Genomic DNA, 22,849 nt, shown 5'->3' with positions numbered 1-22,849 from the left:
TTATATGTATTACATGTATGATCTATGTTCGCCCTTGGCCAGAATTACACACATAAAAAAAATCAAATCCGCTTTTAAGAGTCTTTTATAAAAAACTTTGATTAAACACCCCCTATTTACGGTGTTGAATGAGCTGAGCTTACACTGCGCTAACCTGACTTTTTCTGTACATCTGTAATCGGTGGAGATTCCCTTGCGGGTAATTTTAGTGTACTAACATCCCGGGATCCCCCGAGAACCGGCTACAATCATGAGATTCATTCATCTGGTTGTGGGATGAATTTCGCCTTTCAGCCTGACGTAACAACATTACAATGAAAGGATACATTTTCTTATGGTTTATGAAACTCTGGATACTGTATAGTCACCAGGGGGCACGCACGCGATAGTGCACTTCAGGAAACATTGTAACCTCTACAATGCGTCCATGCAATAGTCCCGATGCTACAGAAGATTCGGGATTCGCTCGGATATGAATGCATGTCCAGCGGAACCGCGAGTGTTCTGAGGATCTTCATATTGCAATTTTGTTGCAGGAGCGGGTTCCTACTGCCCCCGTCTCTCCGGCGTTGTTGTGAATTGATCTAACATGGCGACTGTACCAGTATATTGCATCTGCAGATTACCTTACGACGTAACCCAGTTTATGATCGAATGTGATGCCTGCAAGGACTGGTTTCATGGCAGGTAACTGTTATTATTCGTTTGAGTATTTACTGTTGTTTCGCAATATGTCCGGATGACTATATTTCGTTCTCGTCTGCTTAGTTGCACAGTCGGTGGCTACATTTGTATTGCCAAAAAGAGCGAGGCCGCTTGAAGAAGAAGGCGGAGTTATATTTAGGTGGCTTGCTAGAGACATTTTTGTGAACTGCACAAAAGAGATTTTGTCAGTCATAACAGTATTTTTGTATTTCTTTGCCTTATTGCTTGTGTACGTTGGCGTGAAGTGCTTTGTGGGGGCTGATTAGAGTCCCTGATAGTTTCAGTGTTTTGCTACGCTGATGTTGTCGTACAACAGTCACCAGTGGGTGTCTGCGAACATGGATTGCTCTGCTTTATGCATTTTGGCAAACCATTTTTATTTAGATAGCTTGCCGTGTTCCCGCGAATGGCGATGTCCTCTTTTGTCTTGGTGCGTGTGTTTCCCTGGTCCGGAACATTTGCCCAGATCTGTCCTCATTGTGCTGCGAGGACACGGGGCGCTACATGAACGTCTGTCGGAAGAATAATAGGCGGTTTGTGCCAGACATTGCAGATTCGGGGCTATTCTAGTAGATCTGTTCACATATATATTCGCTTTCGATGATCAGTGAGCACACACGTATATCAAAGCAGTGCATCTGCTCTGCGGTATATGTACCAGTGATATAACCCGTCCGCTGACAGCGGCGTGCACTAGTAAATGAGTTTAGCCCGCCGCAATAATGGAAGTCATTCGGTGGGCTGTTATTTCCCCGATTTCCCCTCTTCCAAAAACGCCAAACACGCCAAACCTTATGCGCACGAATAAGGAACATTTGGGTGCGTGGAGGTTTTGTGTCGAGCATTTTGTTAATGTAAACAATGAAACGTTCCAGTTGAATGAGTGAGATATTTACGCGCCTATCATTTAACCCTTTGATGAACCATGTGTTCGTCAGTGGGAAAGATGAACACCACGGGATGAACTTGATTCAATCACTCCAACTGACCTGTTTCCCTTTGAGATTTAAATACCTCAAATGGTCCAAACGACCCTCTTTAATGTCTGTGTTTATACACTTTTACCGGATCTGGTAAATGTTTAATATTCAAGGGCTCGCCCTCTAATCAGGGGAGTCCTTACACCGATCCTACATATGAAGGTTTGCGTTTTAAAGAGGCGTAACTAGCGATCACTGGATTAGAGAGATCGATCAAGTTGGCGAGCGCTATTAGTACTCGTGACATTCTTTATTGTGCCGTTCAAACTAATTCGGGCCACTCGTATTAGGCGGGCTGCAGGATATCGTGTGCTTGCGATGGATTGACAGTGTGCAGACATGGTATTAGTACAACACATACAAATCTACCATATTGGCCGCCAACTTAGATATTATTCTGTCCGTGTTCGCGCTGTTTTGTGGAAATCACTGTCCGCTGAAAAATTGCACCCAGTGAATGTAGGAGGGGGAGGGGGTTGGGGGGGGTGTTCCCGTTATATTTGTAATTTATGTAGTTGCGGCCAATGGTAATGGAATGTAGCTGTATGTAATAGTTGTAGATTGTTTTTTTTTTATTTTGTTTATTGCTGTTTTAAAATGATTTACACAGTGTATGAGCTGTGTAACATAATCACAAATGTGACTTTCTGTAAGTGCACGCTTACACACACAAATATACATGGCACACACACACACACACTTGCAGTTTCAAGTAATGTATTATGATCAGTGCTCAGATTTTAAAACCTACAGGCACAATTTTCAATCTGTTGGCCCAAAGAACAAATTCAAACATTACAGTCAATGACCTTTCAACGCCATGGTAACACTTCCTTACCCACGTCTCCTCTCTTTGGGGCAACACCACTGCGGTTCATCTTTCCTGGGTTCTAAACCCTGAGCAGAGAGAATCTCCTTAGCTGCTCTGCTTGGCCATAGGGACTGTGGCACTGATCTGAACTCAGTTATGTGGTTTCCTTTTCCGTAGTCCTGAATGAGAGAGGCTGGTACTGAACCTGGACCAGTGTAAAACAGATCTGTCTTCTCTGCACTCTTAGCTCAGCACCACATGGTCATGTTTGTTATGGGGGGGTGTGCACACATGCTCTCTGCTTCGAAGGTGGCAATGAATGACATCACCGTTCTCTCTCTCTCTCTCTCTCTCTCTCTCCCTCCCTCCCAGTATTGCTATCACAGACTGTCTGATCAGTCCCAGTGACACAACAGCTTCTTCACAGAAGAATGGCTTTGCACATATTATCTGAAGTTGTCTAATTTTAGCTTGACTTGTATTTAGATGATGACCAAAACTCTTTAAAGGTATTGTAAGTATAATTTTCAGGTAAAATATCATAAAACTGGCATACGTGGTCACAGCAGTACAATAGCTTTGGACTTGAATATGGAAATTATGAGAATGTAGAAATTCTTTTTCTATGAGTTTTCAGGAGGACGATATCTGAAAAATTGATTTAGGAGGGAATTAAAGTGCATGTGATTTAACGACTATAATCGGTAGTGCATTTCAAAGGACTGTCTGGTTAGACATGTTCTCTTTTACAGAAAATCTACAGGACACGTCCTGTTAGATGCCGTGACTGTTGGACCATTCGTGTTTCACTCAAATACAGCAGGAACATTTACAGAATGTCTATGTAAACAAATATACATGGCATACACATAACAGAGTCAGGGTTAATTCATGAGACAATATTGTTTAGTCTCATTAACAGCAGCTCTTAGACAGGCCAGACCTGGTCAGTCAAACCCAGACTACAGGACGAGCTTGTTGGCTGTTGATATCTTGTTTTACAAAATGTGAAAATCCACAGGACACATGCATTTTGCACTATGTTTCTAGATTGTGTGTAATATTGCTTTCTGCAGCCTGGGTGTCTGTATTTGTCTGGTTATGATGGGATCTTCCATGCAGTTGAATAATTTATGGGTGAGATTTCCCCAGCTGCACCAGTCCTGACCATCAGGATAAAGTGTACCGACAATGACATACTGGTGATTAGCAACATATAAGATTCTGATTATCCACATGGAGACCATCTCATTTTCTATAGAGTTAAACTTTCATTTTGATGCTCAGTTGGAAACTGTGTTGGTGGCTTAATAAACCAGCATCAGTAGTTTAATAAAATGTTTACTATATTTTTATTAGGTGGTTTCTGATAAGACTGTAAGTCTTGACTGTTGATGGTGTAAGTGGACATTAATAATCTATGAGGAGCACTCTGGAGTTTGCCAGCAGACCAGAATAGGTCTATTTTAAGTACGTGTAGTACTCAAGAAGCACCCTCATTCTCACAACTGGTGATCCAAAAATACGTTATTGAGCAATGCACTCACGTAAGAACAGCGCAAATTACAACCCACTCCACGAGAATCTAAATATTAATGATATTAAATCCTGTGAGGCGGGAAGCCTGTCCGAGCGGCGGCCTGTGTCCGCCCAGAGCGTGATGACAGTGCGGAGCGGACTGTGGGCTCCGTCTTCATCCTGCCGCTCTGTCTTCTCCGGGCAGTGGACGGACGCAAATAACCGAGGGTGGAGGTGGAGGTGGAGAGGGGCGTAGCGGACGGAGCTGTCACTTGTTGCTGATGCTGACGTCGGGCGCGTCTTCCAGCGCGGAGAAATGAAGCTCGATTTGTCCCTGCTAGATTTACAAAAGGCCCCATGGGGCAGCTTCGTTCACTTTTACCTCCGGGTGAACCCCTCCCTGTGCAGTTGAAGTTCAGGCAGAACGTTATTGCTGCTGAATACTCCAGCAATGTCGTCCTGGAGAGGAGCCCACGCGGGTGACACCCAGTACTGTATCTGCTGCCCACATAGGAGTGGCTCCCTCTTCTGGCAGGAATGAGAGTTGCTTGGCGGAAGTACTGGCTGATGGGGACAGTGAAGTCAGTGTTAATCCTTATCATCTCTCACCGCCTAGAGAAAGGAGGCTGTACCCTACTGATTAGGCTCGTTTAGCTGAATTGATTCAGACCGAATCGAGTTGTCTTCAGTGGCGCAAAAGCATCAGAGTTTGATTTTGTATCGCCGCTGACGTGAATCCCTTCATGCTCTGAGAGGCTCTTTTGTGTCATTGTGTTGCAGCTGTGTGGGAGTGGATGAGGATGACGCGCCCGACATTGACATCTACCACTGCCCCAACTGCGAGAAGACACACGGCAAATCCACCCGTGAGTAGCCGGGCGCCTCCACGGCGCGTGTGCCGAGCGCGCGTGTCCACGTGCTTCGTCTGCCGCACGTGCTCACAAGCGCACTGACGGAACGCTTCAGTAGGGGTCACGTGCTGTTTTATTATCACCTTCCATAATTTGCCACTCTTTACAGTCCTGTTAAAAACCCATAAGGCAGTTTTATTTTCCTTTTATTCAACTTTATTACGAACGATTTATGGTCCGTGCCGTTTATATGTATCTTCCCACCTGACGCATTTGCAGGTTTTGTAAGGTAGTGGATCAGTTCTGCACAGCTGATGCCGTTAGCATAGTTAGAGTGACAGGTGCACGGCTGCGTTTCTCGCTCAACTCGGCTGAGCTTGTTTCCTCTGCCTTGGGCACTTTTACCGTTGCAGTGAAAAAGAAAAAAAACTGGAATAAGCAGGACACGGGGCAGAGCGGCGACGTCAGACCGGTGCAGAACGGCAGCCAGGTCTTCATAAAGGAGCTACGCAGCAGAACCTTCCCCAGGTGCCGCCCCGGACCCGCGGTCCGATTATTAGCGCCCGTCCCCTGACGGCCAGATCCACCACAACACACCGGGTGTATTATTTTTAAATAAACCTTTTAGGTTTTCAGTTTGGCTAGTGTGCCAATAGATGGCGCCCTCCGATCAGGTTAAATGGCGTTCCCAAAGCACGGAGGCAGGTGTTGGGGTGGGAGTGATCGTCTTCTCCGGGTACCGACCGCGCTGTCGTTGCCTCGTAGCTCGGAGGATGTGGTGGTCAAACTCAGCGGGAGCCAGCTGACCTTGGACTACCTGGAGGAGAACGGCTTCAACGAGCCCATTCTGATCCAGAAGAAGGACGGGCTGGCCATGACCATGCCCGCGCCAACCTTCTACGTCAGCGATGTGGAGAACTACGTCGGTAAGAGCCTCGCGCACTTCAAAGGCGATCCGAGAGCTTGCAATTCACGATTTGTTTTTTCCTGTATCGCTGTCTGTAATTGCAACATTACTACGTATAAATAACTCCCAGTAATTGATTTTTTTTACCCCTGGATAAGAGCGTCTTCCAAAAGGCGTAAATTGAATGAGACATTCTCCTTATTCATCCTGTCTTTACGTATTGACTTGCGTTTGTAGTCTGCTATTTTCAACATTATTTGCAGTGACTTTATATCATGAAACGGAACGGCCCTCCGTGTTCACAACTAGGGGGCGCTTATGCATTCCAAAAGTTCAGCAATGAAATTCCCCCGTATCATTTATGTCAATACCAGTTGTTATCAGAACTAATAATAATAATATCAAAATAGCATTAGTGTAACATCAATTTATTATTATGATTGTGCTTGCTGTTATTATTAATCTTAATAATTTTAGAAATGTTGCTTCCATGTTCTGGAAATTCCACCCTTTCTCTTTTTTCCAGGGCCTGACGTTTTGGTGGATGTCATTGATGTCACCAAACAGACTGACAGCAAAATGAAGTTAAAGGAATTTGTGGATTACTATTACAGCACAAACAGAAAGAAAGTTTTAAATGTGATTAACCTGGAGTTCTCAGACACAAGGTGAGCAAGACTCTCTGAAATAGTGACATTGCTGTATCCTCGTGCGCTGTAGTCATGCCTAAGAATAGGAATGAGTTCTGAAAGCGTGTTGTATGTTGCCTGTTGTTGTGCAGAATGTCGAGTATTGTGGAGAGTCCGCAGATCGTGAGGAGGTTATCATGGGTGGAGAACTATTGGCCTGACGATGCACTACTGGGAAAGCCCAAAGTCACCAAGTACTGCTTGATTTGTGTGAAAGACAGCTACACGGACTTCCACACGGAGTGTGCTGGTGCTTCTGTCTGGTACCACGTCCTAAAGGTCAGTTTCTGAGACAATAACCTTTGCCATTTATTAAGGAATGGATCTGCACCTCACTGGGACCAGTAGCCCATATAATGTTTTTATTTACATCCAATTAATTATTAGGAGCAGAAATGCCCAATTCTTTTAATGTGTTGTGCACCAGGTATATTATACGTAATCACGAATGGTTACTGGCATATAAAGGTACTATTCATTCACAGTGAAAACCATCAGGGTGTGAATGCCGGGCACTGAATGACTTAGACGCACTGAGAGGACACATAATGAGAAACATGTCTGATGTCCGATCTGGTTAGCCTTCGAGCTGGTTACTATAAGGTTACTACAGTTTAGCCAGCAGCACAAGTGGAGTGAGGATGTGTTTTAGAGACAGTAACACAGATTATCTTTGCTTCGTATCCTTCTGCCTGACACCCTGTGAGGTTGAAGACGATGTCTCTGACCAACCGCGAATGGATTTTTTCCTTTGGTCTCGACTCATTGACTCGATTAGTGAATCCTCAGAGCACATGGAAGAAGGTCCCATTATTATCTCGCTCCACAGTCCCGTCATTACCCCGCACCACAGACCCAGTGCTGCGGTGCAAAAGTTCAATAGAAACTTTACAGTTTCTTGCAGCACTGAAAAAAGTAGGACAGAAATCGTTATTTAAAACAAAAAAAATAAATACTAACAATGAAAAATGATAAAAGTGCGTTTTTGACATGCAGAACACACACACACACACACACTCTCCACTGAGTCCTGACACACTTTCTGCAGTGTTGTGTGGGGGTGATTCTCCATCTGAGCGGCGGCCTGCCCCAGAGAGGTGAAGGACCATCTGCCAGCGCAGAGGTGTGGCTGTCTGGCGGAGGCATGACACACAAATGATCCTCTTCAGCGTTTTCCTGTGTAAAGAACAAAAGGACGTTCAAAACGGCCATTCCAAAATCTCCCAGAAGAATTTGGTTAGCTTGAGATCCCGTAACCAAGACAACTGTGGCATAAGGTTTACATCACTGTATGTCGTCCCCCCCCCAAAATCCATTCTTTCAAGGTCGCCGAGCTCTGCTCTTGAAGTAGAACCTGTGAAACTCTAACACATCATACAGACTTTCCACGTTCCCCTCAGATGCGATATCATCTGCTCTTCAGTTAATTCCTTTGAGCCACTGTATTTTCGGAGTCTGGGTCACATGTTGTCCTCTCTAGTTCTCTGTGAACACCGTGTATCGTATAGCTGTGAGCTGACTCAGAGAGCGTATTGGACCTTCCTGCAGAATGTTGTGGCTCTGACACCCTTACCACTCCAGACCCGATATGGTCCACGTGACCATGTTCTCTGTCCTTCTCGTCTACCCGAGCTGTGTTTGGAGCCGGGACAGGGTCATAGTGCCCATGGTCTGGAGGCGTTCCCAGAGTCTGGGGGCGTTCCCGTGGACTGGGGGTGTTCCCACGGGCTGTGGGGCGTTCCCGTGGACTGGGGGCGTTCCCGTGGGCTGGGGGCGTTCCCGTGGGCTGGACTGGGAGTGGCAAGTGCCTCGTATCCCCCGAGTGGTGTGTGACGTCTGTGGTGATGTGCTGCTGTTCCCAGGGAGAAAAGATCTTCTTCCTGATCAAACCCACCTCGGCCAACCTGTCGCTCTACGAGCGCTGGAGATCCTCCGCCAACCACGCCGAGATGTTCTTCGCCGACCAGGTGGACAAGTGCTACAAGTGCATCCTGAAACAGGGCCAGACGCTCTTCATCCCATCAGGTGAGATCTGTCGTCCACGCAGACAAATCCTGCAACATGCGAATGAGCTCTCGAACATGTCATGATATGCAAATGAGCTCTCGAACATGTCATGATATGCAAATGAGCTCTCGAACGTGTCACTGTTGAGCTGTGTGATGCACTGTGGGTCAGCGCTGACCTCATGTTCCTGATGAACAGTATGTGAGAGTTCTGATGAGTCGTGGCCAACAAATGTAAAGAATCTTGCTCAAAATGATATTTCTTAAGATTCATCATTGTGTTTTAACACTTTGCAAAGCCCATCACAATCATAGGTTATAGCAGATTATTCTCATTATAGCAAATCTGGCTCTATTTTCACACCCTAATGACTTTTGTCTGTATAATGTGATCTTTGGCTGTTATTACAAGACAGAAAGGTTCTGCTCACGTTTCTTCAGCAAGGCTCTGAGGAGACCGGTGTTGTTAATGAACAGCGTGGCTGTGAACATGCCTGTGAACTGTGCCCCCTACAGGTTGGATCAACGCCGTGCTGACGCCCGTCGACTGTCTGGCCTTCTCTGGCCACTTTGTCCACAGCCTGAGTGTGGAGATGCAGATGAGGTAGGTGTGCCTCACCTGACGGTACACCCCGCCCCAGGGAAATGCCACTTTTCCATAATGCTGTTCACATACTGCAGGTCATCATAGGCTTGGTTGGAACAGTATATTAGGCCGTAAAACATTTCTCAATCCTCCTGCATAACTTGCAATGCAACACATACCAACAACTACCAGTCATGGCCTGGCGGTTAGGGAACTGGTCTTGTGACCAGAGGGTCATGGGTTTGATTCCCAGACCTGAGGCCATGACTGAGGTGCCCCTGAGCAAGGCCCTTAACACTCAATTGCTCACTTGTGTAAAAATGAGAAAAAATGTTAGTCGCTCTGGATAAGGGCGTCTGCCAAATGCCATAAATGTAAATATAAATTTTCACCAAGGCCTTTTGCGGGATGAACCCGGTCCTGTTCTCAGTCACAGTACCTGTGAGGCCGACCCAAACCAAGCCAGAGTCGCCGTTCACGTGTGCCGGCACGTTGGACCGCTGTCCACGAGCTCATGTCCTTCATGGGTCCACACTCTCACGTGTGCTTCTTCCCACACAGGGCGTACGAGGTGGAAAAGAGGCTCAAGGTGGCCAGCCTTACACCGTTCTGCAACTTCGAGACAGCATGCTGGTATGTGGGGAGGCACTACCTGGACAGGCTGAAGAGTGAGTATCACGTGACCCGGGCGGGTGGCTCTGTACCTGGGGCCAGGTGCTTGCCTGCTGAGCAATATTGCTATTGCCCCCTAGCAATAGACCCACCACACACTGTACAACACACTCACGTTTATTGTTTCAGGTGAAGATGATGGTAGAGGCACCTGACTTTCCTTAGAGATGCTTCTGCGCATGAAATCTGAGCTTCACATCATAAATGCCTTATTTTTTTAAATAGAAAACAATTAATTGAGTTTCTATTCCTGTGCATCAAATTTGTACTGTGGCAGAAACCTTCAGCTTTATTAGACTGTGTTTCATTAAGTAACAAAAAAATAGTGTAAACAACATTAGAGGAGCAGAAGTGTGATGAGTAAATTATGAGGCAGACACACCATTTTGGTGTGTGATTTCCCTTGCAGAGTGGGTGTGGATATTTGTTGTGTAAGATTTTTTCGTTTTGACGAACGCAGGCCTGATCAGAGGGAATGGTCTGTAGTCTAAGGAGTTCAGTAACACTGGCAGGGTGGTGGTGGTGGTGGAGCTCAGTGGTGGAGCGTCCCCCCCCGTTCCTGGAGAGGCCTGCCGGGCAGAAGACTACAGCAGGAACAGTGTTGCCGTCATTAGAGCATCGCAGAGTTCACGGACGATTACCTTCAAAAGGCAGGATCAGTTGCTCCATTACAGCGCAGCGTTTAAACCCCGCCCCCCTCCGGCTGCTCTCTGTTTATGTTTCCACCATTTTCCCCTCCCGCTCACGTCGCCCCGTCCTGCCAGACCGCTGTGAGCGTGCACAGACGCTCCGAGGGCCACACTGGAGCTACGGACGTTTAGGAGGGAGATGCGTTTCAGGGTCATCGTTTTAAGTTCGTACCTTCCATGTGTGGAGAGTTGGGGGTGGCGTCTTGGCTCTTCGCCCAATCAGTCCTTCTGGCTCCGCTTCCCTCTCACCTCCCCCCTCCTCTCTCCCCTCCCCCCCCTCTCTCCTCATTCCCCATCCACTCCTCACCATTTCCCCACTGGGCCTGTGTTGTTAATGTAAATGCAGTGTGCAGTGTGTTTCCTGTAGTGGCTGTGTATCCAGTCCAATGTAATCAGGGAGGGAGCGTGTGTGGAGGCGACAGCTCACGGCGGTCTCGGGCCCCGGAGGATCGCTGTAATCACGCTGATGTATGAATGGCCATTGTTGTTGAACAGTAATGACTTCGCCTGCCAATGTGATCCCTTTTTGTTTCTGATACAGTGCCCCCCCCCCCCCCCCCCCACACACACACACACAGCCCCCCCAAGCAAAGCGTCAAGCCCTGATTGGCCCTGACAGGGGGGTTGCAGTACTCGCCACTGCTGGTAATGATTTAAGGAAGCTGACAGTGTCCCAGGGTCATTTAGCAGAGTCAAAGAAATCATCTACATTTCATATTTCTTGATGGAGATTTCAAGCAGGGTTTCTGGGTGGTAATGAATGATAATGACTGTAGTATATCATTAGAAAGGTCAGGGAACTGCTGAAGATCATATTATGGTGATTATACCATGGTCTGTTCTCAACCTTTAGAAATGTGTTGTCATTGTGCTACCAGGCCTACGATGATCATGATGCAAAACACCATTCTGGCAAGTTAAAGTCAAGCCCAGCAGAGCTGAATGCTAGTGCAAGCTTAACCTCACACTTTAACATCATATTGTGCAGGTTTACACAAGACAAACAAGCAAGCGCCGCCTTACCTGGTACACGGTGCCAAAATCATCAATGGCGCCTTTAGATCGTGGACTAAAAAACAAGTGGGTATATTTCTAACTCTATTGTGAATCCTTTTTCTATTGTTATGGTCTGTCTGATTCATTAATTGAACGCTGCTTTTCACTGAAGGCACTTCTGGAACACGAAGACGAGCTTCCTGAAAATATGAAGCCAACACAACTCATTAAAGACCTTGCCAAAGAGATTCGGATTGCGGAGGTGATACATTTCACTTTACATTAATACTGTAGATGTGGACAGTACTAAGTGGGTGTGTTCACAGCTCAGTGAACCATCCAATAAATTTGAACTACCATGAATCACCTACATATTTATCTTCTATTCAAATCTTCTAAACATGTTAACTGCTTAAAAGGCGTATTAATCAGTAGCTACAGTGGATCATTCAGAAGCTACACTAGACCTAGGTCCTTGTTCAAGGAGGGAATGGTCAACAATCTGATCAATCTGGTGTTTCATGTCCTGCAGAATGCAACTAAAGCCATAAAGAGTGAACCGAGCAACTCCAAACCCCCAGCAGAAGAGCCTCCATCGGCGCCGTCGGAGCCAGAAGAAGCAGCGTCACCCACGCATACGTGTACTCCACCTCAAGACAAACCGTCCAGGAAGAAGGCCACCAAGCCCCCGAAACCCCCCAAACCACCCAAACCGCCCAAACCGCCCAAAATCCCCAAGGCACCGAAACCCCCAAAAGTGCCCAAGCTGAAGGAAGGCGGGAAAAAGAAGGGGAGGAAGATGAAGGACGGCGGCATCCCAGAGAAGCAGCCGTCTGGCCTCGCGGGCCCGGAGCCTCACGCCAAGGACGTCCTCGCCAAGATGGAGACCAAAAAAGGAAAGGTGAGTGGATGGAGATCAGATCTCCTCTGACGAGCACACTCGCAGAGGATCAGACACGTCACAAACCACCTGGGCTCGAGTAGAAGGAACAGATATTTGGGCAACAGTGTTCGGTGCAGATGTGCCCCGAGGGCCTCAACCATTTCCTCCTCCCTGCTTTTACAGGCTACAAAGGGTTTGATGAGCTTCATGAAAGAGACGAACAAGCAGAATGACGACGAGAAATTTGAGATTCGAGAACACAGCAAAAACAAAACGGAAGCAAAGTGGAAGTACAAGGTAAACCTGAGAATGGCAACGCAGAACACACAGCCACGAACCTTTTCCAGAGCAGATCCAGATCAGATCAGAGCAGATCCAGATCAGAGCAGATCCAGATCAGATCAGAGCAGATCCAGATCAGAGCAGATCCAGATCAGATCAGAGCAGATTCAGAGCAGATCAATCAATCCAGATCAGTGCAGCATCCAAAGCACATGCACATCATGTCAAACCTTAAGTGGATTTCAAAAGTCACAGTGATGGGGCAGATTGTCCGATAGTGATTTACACACCTCAGATAATAGCAGTCAGCAGAAATCATCGCCTTGCTGGCTCTGTGTGGAGCTCAGCTGAGGCTGTGCCCTTCACCAGGATCGGGAGTTGGCGAAAGCTCTTTCACTGTGTCATATCGCTGGCAGGCTCACTAAGTATTTACACATGCCTGTGTTTCTCCAGCAAAAATAAGCATGTTTCGTCGTTATTGTTGGATAACGTGGGCCGGCTTTTGTAGGAACAGCTTCATTCTGGTGAGCGGAAGACATTAGCTGGCTTGATGTCTCATGGAAAAGTCAATGCCAAGCTGACCGGGGATGTTTGTAGTCGCTCCAAATTTCCCGATCCAGGCACGACTCTCCAGCTCTCCGAGTGCTTGCAGATGGAAGGAGTCCTGGCCAGACGCTCACCAAGGTCGCCAGCCCACATGGCCTCCGTGTCTCTTCCCTGACCGCCATTAGTGTTGCTGTTTCGGTCTCACGTGTGCGGCGTTGTGTAATGAGGAGCAGAGTGATGACTGAGGGGAATGTTCTGTGTTTCTCTTGCAGAACAGTAAACCAGATTCATTACTGAAAATGGAAGAAGAGCACAAATTTGAAAAATCATCACTGGGACATAAAGACAATAAATTCTCCTTTTCGATGTCAAACAAGAAATTGCTGGGGTATGTGTGCTGCTGTGTACTGAAATAATCCGTCCATACACCTTATTTGCTGCAGTGTTAGTATTATAATTTAAAAGCTCCTCCCAATGGTTATTGGCTCCTCCCCATGTTGAATGTCTGTTATTTTCTTGATTTATCTGAGCACCTGATGAAATGTTGCAGCAAGACTTTGCCTTACAGCTCAGAATTAGGTTTAAATTCCAGTCATGCTGTTTTCCACTCTCTTCCGATAGGGCTCAGGACTCTTGTAGTGCATTCTTATAGTGGAGATTCCTGCTACAGTGTGCTGGTGTTGTGTGCTGGTGTGTTTGTGGAGATTCCTGTCCGTGGCCTCAATCTCCCAGTACTTTTGTTATGCTAAACCTTTCACAGTTTGATGGTTGCTTGGCTGGTTTGACACGGGCACTCTGCTTGTGTGGCACCACCTGCTGGTCTGTTGGGGCGGTGAGCTCATGCTGACGGCGTGCTGCTTCCTCAGGGCCAAGACGCTGAAGTCACAGACCAACTCGAGTGTGTTTAGCTCCTTACAAAACGTGAAGGAAGACAAAAGCAAGCCGGTGCGAGACGAGTACGAGTACGTGTCAGACGAGGGCGAGCTCAAAATCGACGAGTTCCCCATCAGGAGGAAAAAGACTCCGGTCAAGAGGGACTTTTCCTGTGAGTGGCATCAACATATTCTCCTGTGACATCTAAAACACTATGAACTGCATATGGAACTTTAGAAAAGAACTGAGGGACTATTCAGGGGACCTTGAGATTGTTCTTTTCTTAGAACGAATTATAAATCGTTTGATTCAGAGGGAGCACTCTGCAACGTCTTTATCTTTATCAGTAGATAGGACTGCACTGATAATATGTTTAGTACCAATTCTGCTTTAATTGTCATTAAAAACAAGATTATTATTATTTTCCAGTTTTATCAAACATCAAAGAACCCATCCAGCCTTCAAAGAAGCCAAAAATACAAGCATCAGTTATTAAGGTAAGTTAAGTATTAATATATTTCTTTAATAAGCTCTCCCGTTTTAGCATCACTATCAACAAGCCATCTCTATAACCACTTGAGTGCTCTGATTAATTATACATTAGAAGAAATTGCAACTTAATCACCATCCACTACTCCATGATGTAACTAATAGATTCCTCCTGGATGCGTTTAAAAACCACTCTCACCAGAGAGGTCACGTGTGCCAGCGCCCTGTTCCCGGCACTGGGCTGGTGCCGGGAATCACAGACAATCCCGCTAATGTTCCGACTTAAAGCAACACGCAGAGTTAATCAAAGAGGGAAAGCCACAGAGCGGGGGCGTGCGTCAGCGCGAGGAAGGAGACGGCGACAGCGGGACGACAGCAGGGCGGGTCCAGCAGGGGCGAGACCGCTGAACCCAGCAGGCACAATAGCACTACCAAGGGTGGAGGTGTAGGGCGTGGTAGGGGGTGGGAGGGGCTTGGAGGCACTTGGGAGGGGTAGTAGAGGCTGGGAGGGGCTGGGAGGGGCTTGTTGGGAGATGTAGGTGGTCGGCGTGTGGTCTTCCTCCGTCGGCGTGTGGTCTTCCTCTGTCTCGAGGCTTTGGATTGAATCCACATAAATCCATATCTGTCTCTGAAGTGCTTACAGTTAAGCTGTATTATGTTGATATTGACACCAGTACATTGGTGGTGATATTGTGTGATGGTTTTTTTTTATTGATGAAATAAAAAAATAATTTAGCATGTTTTCCACAAATGTGATCAAGATTTATGCATATTCGATGTTACGATATATGTGAATATTCCCTATGATGGAATTATAAGTGACAGGTTTCATTTACTTTCAGAGTGCAGATTCATCAGATGAAGAATCACTCCACATAGACACGGAGGCCAAGGCAGAGGTCAAAGGTCGCAACTCCAAAGCCTCCAAGAAGAAAGGGGGCAGTGCAGCGGGGATCCTCGACCTCCTGCAGGCCAGCAAGCAAGTGGGCGGGATCGACTACAGCAACAACAGGTACGCCCACCCCCTCTGGACACGCCCTCCATCTTCATCATCACCACCTACACACCACCTACACACCACCTTACAGATCTGACCCCCTGACCTTTGGGCTTCACCTGGGTAGCAGGACGGGCATAGATACAGGGCGGCAGTTGTAGTGCGGTCTGGCAGGGAGTGATGGGCCCCAGCTCCGCCCAAGGCCTTTGATGATGAGTGCATACACTTGATGTGAAGCATCAAGACACTGCATGACCTAGTGTGACCCGGATTAGGGTTAAGGTTAGGGTTAGGGTAAGGGTTAGGGGTTAGTGGTTAGGGGTTAGGGTAAGCCTAGTTTCCAGAATCCGGTTTTAGGAAGTAGGTTTGAAGAGAGCAACGTTCTACGTACTAGGTCAAATGTAGACCACACTTTTAAATGGATGACATAAATGTGTGATCATTTACAGCGCTACATATAGTACAATATGAACTGTGAAAGAATCATAGAGCGGATGGGCTGAGAAAACCGTTTGGTAGTTTTAAGGATTGGTGAATTTTTTCAGGCATCTTGGCTGACTGCTAAGCTATTCTAAACCTCACTCGATACACTTTACAGTTCAGGAAATGATATTTGCCAGCGTGGTGTGAGTGAAGGTCAGTGAGTCTTTAGCTGACTCTCGTGCCTGAGGCATGTTTCACACGGTGGAGCGTGTGTCCGGCCCAGTAGAAGTGCTGACACGGCGGGTGGGTGGGTGGGTGAGCCAGCACCCCCCAGATTCCCGCCCCGAGACGAAGTCTTATCCAGACAGTCATCCACTTCCTCGTGCAGCGCTACGGCTGCCTAAGGGCTCCACCTCAGCGCGCACCTTACCGACCGCAGCAGGCTGTGTGTAGCGCTGCTATTTGTTTGATAATCCTGCGTTATTAATTTGTCAAAATGCGCCGGATGCCGGAGGCCATTCCTCCCCATTTCGCTGTTTGCTGTTTTGCGCAGCTCTTGATGGTCTATTTCCACCGCTGAAAGCTGGAAATTAGTGCCAAGGTAGGAGGGAAAAGGAGAACAAAAACATCGTTAAAATATGTTAATTCCTCAAATTATTTTTTCATGCGTTTAAACCTGACATATGACTGCAGATTGTGGGGAGGAAATGACTCCACTCAATTATAACCACATTAAACAGCCACTTTTTTCATTGTTCCAGCTCACTGGTTAATGACTTAATAGGTGGTAATCTGGACAGGCTAAATCTGTATTTTTCTGCTGTTTTCCACAAGCTGGAGGCAGATGGAAGCTCTAATCTTATACGCTCCGCAGGGGTGAGAGTGGCTGTAATCCACATGATCTACATGAACAACGGGCTTAGTGGGACTTTAAATTCACAAATATTACTCCAGGATTGTTTCAGACAGAGTCGCAAGTGTGACAGAGTTGCAAATCCAAGCGAATTAAGTAATTAGGGAGAAACATGTCGTGTCTAACCAGGCGAGTCAGAAAAGCCCAGCGTAAAGTTGGTTTCGTCATGTCATTAAAATGAATAAGAACGAATGGGAAAGCAGCATTTCGGAGGCTGCTTACAATCCTGAGAACATGTGATGAGCTTTTAGTCAACAGAGATGTGTGAGATGCTTTTGGCCTTGTGCCGCGTGGCATGTCTTGAACCCGGAGTACCTTGTGCACTCTTGGCATTAAGGGTTTGTGCATATTTTGGCCGGCTATTCCTGCCAGTTGCTTAACCTAGCCCAGTGGTTCCCAAACTTTTTCTGCCGTGCCCCCCTTTAGTAGATTAGTAGATGAGAATATTTTTGCGCCCCCCCATATTGACAGTTGTGCACATGTTTTACTTCCAAGCTCCGCACCCCCCCTGCAATAGCTCTGCGCCCCACCTAGGGGGCGCGCCCCCCACTTTGGGAACCACTGACCTAGCCAATGGTCGCTGGCACTTGTCTCAATCTCTGATCCCTTCAAAGGCAAACGCTTGCTGTGGGGAGGCACTCCTCACTGGGCCTAGCCTACATGCTACCGCCATTATCCTATCCACACCATTCATTCATCCATCCACCCACGCATCTTCAGAGCTTCTGACTAGCGCCCTGGCACCCCCTGCTAAGCTCCCCTCTGCCCAGCCCTTGGTCTTCTCCCAACTCTAAAACTCGAAAGCTCTTCTCATTCTCCCTGACACTTGGAGTAATGTGTGTGTGTTGTGTTATTTCTTATTGATGGACTTACAGTCAGCCACCTGCGTCCCCCAGCACGCAGGAGGCTATCCAGGGCATGTTGTCCATGGCTAACCTGCAGTCCTCAGACGCCTGCCTTCAGCCGGCCTGGAACAACAGCCAGACGAAGGGCAACTCGCACTCGGCCGGCAGGAAGCCAGCAGGGGGCGCTGTCGGCAGCAACAGCAAGCGCCCGGCCAAGCGGCCGCCCAAGAAGCCGAGGAAGAGCAGCAGCGTGGACAGCGTGGATATGTTCGACGACGACCAGGACCACATGGACGCCTGCTTCAAGGACTCCGACTACGGTGAGGTCTTAGGGGAAACGGTCCGTGTGAGGTCTGGATAAGGACAGGTGAAAATCTCCAGGGGGTCTTTCTCAGACATGGAGGGCTACAGAACAGTAGTGGGACTGAATTAAGTCTGTTCGTTTGGCCTCGATGCCACCCCTAATTATGCCAGCTTATGTCATGTGAAGTTTCTTCACACAACTGTGGATGGAAAGAAATTTTATAAAAGCACATGACATTTGCAAAACGTTTGGATAAAAAATGTTGAGCATTTCCCTGTTCCAACACACCTGCTTCTGCACACCTGATCCAGCACACCAGTTACTGAAGTTTTCAGAAGCTGAATAAGGAGTATAGGGCAAAGCTGCCCAAAACCCAAATAAAGGCTGTGGCTCTAGAAATGGAGTCCTGTAAATCTGAGGCTGTTATTGGGAATGAAGAACAATCACGAGGACAAACGGAATCAATTAAACTTATAATTGCTCTTTGATTCCGACTAGGTTTTCATTTGGGGAAAGTGTCAGGCATTTTGTTTATTCCGCATGGAAGGATCTCCAGATCCTGTCTTTGAGTTGAGTTCCAGCGAAGTACTTTTTCAGCTGTGCTCTCTTTGTGAACCCCGTCCAAAAACAGCAAGACCATTAGTAGCCCGTTAATAATCCATTAGCCAGCATTCTAAACTATTGTTTTAAATACTTTTTGATCTGATACTCTAATTAGTCATAACCAGCACGCACATTTGCTATTGAGCTCACACTAGGGAAACACTTAATCAAACACGAGGGCACTTTTATACTGTAAACAGAGATTTGTTTTGGGCGGGGACTTGATAATTGTTGGAAATTGCATGTTTTCTGGTGCTGGAGATCAAAGAGACCAGGTGCAGGCTGAGGCAGTATGAAACAGCCGGTGAGCATCTGTCCCGGTCTTTAGTTTCGTCAGAAGGTCCTTGGGAAAACATACATCCGTAAGGGGATGAGTGTGTGAAATCTGTACAATTCTTTAAAAATAGCAGTGTATGCCATGGTGTTGGTTTTTTAATGTGTGCCAAAATCTGACACCATGTATTTTCTCCAGTTTATCCCTCTCTGGAGTCAGAAGAGGACAACCCCATTTTCAAGTCTCGATCGAAGAAAAGGAAAAGCTCAGATGACACTCCGTACAGTCCGACAGGTATGGCCCACCTCACGCCATTCATCCCGAGAGTCCTTCTCGGACGTCAGGATGGCCGACACGGTTTGGTCTGAGAGGTGGAAGCCGTGGCTTACGTTTCTCGTTGTTGTGTTTGCAGCGCGAGTTGGGCCCTCTGTACCACGACAGGAACGACCCGCCCGTGAGGGGGCGCGGGTGGCTTCCATAGAAACCGGACTGGCCGCCGCTGCTGCCAAACTCTCCCATCAGGTGAACCACTCCACCTCATCAGACACTGACGCTTCTGACTCTTTATCTAACAGAACGTCTGAGTCAGGCCAGCCTCTGAATGTAACAGCTGTATCTTCTCTTTTTTGTGTTGGTGTGCATTATTTCAGTGTCAGTCTAACTTCCTGTCTTTCTTGGGTCATTGCTACACTGTTCCAACCTTGACTCATTGTTGGACTGTTTCACACCCTCAGCCTTTGTTACAGTGTCAGTCTCACACTCTTTCTGCCTCGTGTCAGTCTCACACCTTGTTACAGTTTGGCGCTCTGGCCTCCTTACAGGAGGAGCAGCAGAAGACCAAGAAGAAGAAGAAGAGCGTGAAGAAGAAGCCTGTGGTTGTGGAGGAACCTCCTAAACCCTCTCAGGACAGCAGTTCTCCAGAACCAACCCCGGACCCGGAAAGCAACGCAGCTGACCACGAGTACAGCACTGGAATGGGCAAGACAATGGGGGGGGCGCAACCCCTGGCGCCAGGAGTGTTCCTCAACCAGAGACGCCCGTCCACATCATCTCCAAACAACACCACATCCGTGGCTGCAAAAGTGGAGCGCGGGAACTCCGCGGACGCCAAAGGTGAGTCAGAGGCCCCGCGCGTGCGGCGGAGGTGACCGGCGGACGCCTTCTCCATGCGCGGCCGACCAAGTCGGTCCCTTGAGATTTCATTAGCGATGATGTTTTCCCACGGCCGACGTGCCCGTGCGTAATAAAAACGCGATTGACGAGTTGGAGATAACCTTAATGTCACTCCGTTCCTCCCCCAGCCAAGCGGCTAAAGAAAGGCATGGCAACAGCCAAACAGAGACTCGGAAAAATCCTGAAGATCCATCGGAATGGGAAGCTCCTGCTGTAATGGGCGCGGCGGAGGGGGGAGGGGTCGCACTCTCGTTTTCTCCTAATGTTCCTATGGACCCCGTGGACTAGCCAAAACGATACCCTCCTTACCCCCCCCCCCCTTCCCAGCCCCCCTCCCCCAAGAAGGAGGTGGGCACCCAGAACTGAAGACCATAAAGGGAGTACAAACAGAATCACGCAACTTTTTCGATTTCTAAGAAGAACATAGCTCAAATAGGTTTTTGCCTCTACTTACACTTTATAACTTTCAGATATTAAAAAATGTACAGAATACCTGCTATTAATATTTTGTAAGAAGAATTTGTCTCGTTTTACTACAACTGTCAGTTTATCAGGGGTTGCTAAGATATTATGAAATACATAGCAGTCATTCCAAGATAAAGAAAGTATCCCTCGCATGTATTGAGTTGCATGCATTGGTATAGGGCAGTGGGACGGGGTTGAAATCCAGGAATTCATTCCTGCCCATTGGATGTGGCTTATCATTGTATTTTGATGTTGAACTGGTATTACTGGGGATGGTTTCTCTTTGAGACGTCTCACAATGAGTGCCCGACATTAGTTCAGTACCCCATTTTTGCTATCGATGCTCCTTGAGACAAAAGGAGCTTTTGTAAACCTCTCGTTCATGGAGCAAGTTACGTTTATTTGCTAAGCACTATCACTGATAATATTTATTGACCTATATAATTGTACTTCATAGATAGTGTGAAGAAAGCCAGATGGCACTTAAAGACACAAAAGAAGCACAAAAACTAAGTGATATTGTGAGTAGTTTTCAATGTTTTAAACCAGCTACTGTGAACCACAAAGTGTAGCGCTTCATTTAATATTCGGTTTCAATGTTACTATGATTTTTGTTTTTAAGACAATACCTTTGTATGTTTTCTTGAAGTCATATTTCCACATCACTTTATGACAAGTCGTTATGTGTGTATCATTAGTGGAAACATGTTTCACATTAATTATTTGCTTTAAAATTATTGTCTTTCACATTATGATGTATAATATATTTCATCTCAGTCTAACATGAGAACTACAACACACTAGTATGTCATACTAAAACTGTTAGCAATACTCCCAAAAGTATTTTTTTAACCTAGATTCTTTTATTAAGTCTGTTTTGTTTCATTATGTTCGAGATGTTGGTAAATGTCCCAGGGAGAGATTTGTGTTTGGCACAAGTCATGTCGTAATGCTTGTGTTTAATATTACTGTACTGTTTGTAAATGTAGTTTCTCATTTCTTCTCATTCCCCCCTTCATGTGCTAAACCCTTCTCTAAAATAAAACACTAACGACATGGGACCTATAACTCTGATAAGCCTCATCCACGTCAGTCTGTTTCACCACACAGGGATACTTTCTCTCCTCCGTTTGTCTCGTAGGCACCACCCGTTACCCTACAGTGAAATATGCATTTCTATTGCTTCACAGTACAGTATGTAGAATGTAGCTTGTATATAGCTTTTTAAATGACTAGGTTTTGTATCCTTTTTCCTTAAGACTTCATTATACATTTTTACTAGTTTTTTGCAAATTATAAACAAAAACGTATATATAAAGATATAAAAATAGTAATTTCTTTCTATTTTTGTTTTGTTAGACACGATAGTTATGTTTTGCTTTTTTTAACCATCTGTTCTTCTGTTTTATTTTGTTTTGTTAGACAAAGGTGTTGCCTGGAGAACAAAATAAAAAAAATCATTATAGCATAAACTATCATATGGCCTTACATAAACAAAAGTACACGTATTGATTCATCGGGCGGGTGGGGGGATTCTTGACGGGAGAACGAAAAAAGAACGAAAAAGACAAAGCAGTTTCCATGACCACAGCCTGTCTGAGTTCAGCAGGCCCCGCTGGGACTCCGTCATCTTCTGCTAGCACCTTGTGAAGTGTTTTCTGTGTCAGTGATGTAATTTATTAATGTTTGTAGCCTTTTATACTTGTATAATTCTTAAGAGGTTTTGTTTTAAATATTTTATCAGTGTGAGAGCCCCCTAGCAATCTTGTGTCAGTAACATGCCTCATTACGTTTTTGGGCAATAGTTCCATTTTTGTCTTAGTAAAATCATTTGTTCCTTTTTGTTGTTGTTTTTTGTTTTTTATTATTGCAACAGGTCATCTATTCAAAATGTTACATTATTATTATTATTGTTATTATTATTATTATGCAGCTATTTTACAGTCATGCCATGGATTCTATTTTGATAATAGATTATGTACATTATTTGCAAGGTTTGCTGATCAATTGCAGTGTTTTAGTTATCAATGTAAATCTTGTATCCACCTTTTTGAATTGAAACACACTCAGATCAATCTTTGTCAATGGAACTATTTCAGGTTTTTATTTGTACAAAATGTGTGTTGCTTTGTCGTGGTTTATTTTTATATGTTCAACCAATTAAATGCGTCCACTGTACCAGGGCAGTGAATGAGAACTTTGGTTGTGATGTGCTGTGTTTTCTGTAAGCTATTCTCCATCTCGTTTTTGATTTGCATGCAAATGTTGAGTTCCACACGTAAGCCTGTATTTAAAAAAAAGTCTTTAAGTTAGTGTCTGTTTATGCAACGCCATATTGTCCAACAGCTCATTTGGCTTTTAGAATTAGG

The 22,849-nt window shown here is 46.1% G+C and overlaps 1 protein-coding gene across 2 annotated transcripts; it reads left to right on the top strand.

Moving 5' to 3' along the window:
* Positions 1 to 344: 344 nt before the first annotated feature.
* Positions 345 to 22,677, top strand: phf2 (PHD finger protein 2). Of its 2 annotated transcripts, none has more exons than XM_077007667.1 (22): positions 345 to 687; positions 4,795 to 4,880; positions 5,279 to 5,393; positions 5,631 to 5,791; positions 6,299 to 6,440; positions 6,554 to 6,740; positions 8,324 to 8,486; positions 8,984 to 9,071; positions 9,615 to 9,721; positions 11,403 to 11,494; positions 11,583 to 11,672; positions 11,943 to 12,311; positions 12,477 to 12,590; positions 13,394 to 13,509; positions 13,988 to 14,166; positions 14,424 to 14,491; positions 15,326 to 15,495; positions 17,713 to 17,981; positions 19,041 to 19,136; positions 19,255 to 19,364; positions 19,664 to 19,955; positions 20,144 to 22,677. In XM_077007667.1, exons 1-22 carry the CDS (start codon positions 590 to 592, stop codon positions 20,230 to 20,232), a joined length of 3,201 nt encoding a protein of 1,066 aa, XP_076863782.1. In that variant the 5' UTR covers positions 345 to 589; the 3' UTR covers positions 20,233 to 22,677. The 2 variants fall into 2 exon arrangements, with proteins under 2 accessions (XP_076863782.1, XP_076863781.1); XM_077007666.1 differs by having other exon boundaries at positions 346 to 687; positions 17,692 to 17,981.
* Positions 22,678 to 22,849: the final 172 nt, after the last annotated feature.

Source organism: Brachyhypopomus gauderio, chromosome 1 (assembly GCF_052324685.1).
Source record: "Brachyhypopomus gauderio isolate BG-103 chromosome 1, BGAUD_0.2, whole genome shotgun sequence".
Lineage (NCBI taxonomy): Eukaryota > Metazoa > Chordata > Actinopteri > Gymnotiformes > Hypopomidae > Brachyhypopomus > Brachyhypopomus gauderio.
This window is presented reverse-complemented; position numbering and strand designations above follow the sequence as displayed.

Excerpts from the sequence above, each read along its gene's own strand:
- phf2 (XM_077007666.1), top strand. The coding sequence starts at position 590 with ATGGCGACTGTACCAGTATATTGCATCTGCAGATTACCTTACGACGTA. Across the intron at positions 688-4,794 it reads AAGGACTGGTTTCATGGCAG|CTGTGTGGGAGTGGATGAGG; the intron begins GTAACTGTTATT and ends ATTGTGTTGCAG. Across the intron at positions 9,722-11,402 it reads CTACCTGGACAGGCTGAAGA|GTTTACACAAGACAAACAAG; the intron begins GTGAGTATCACG and ends CATATTGTGCAG.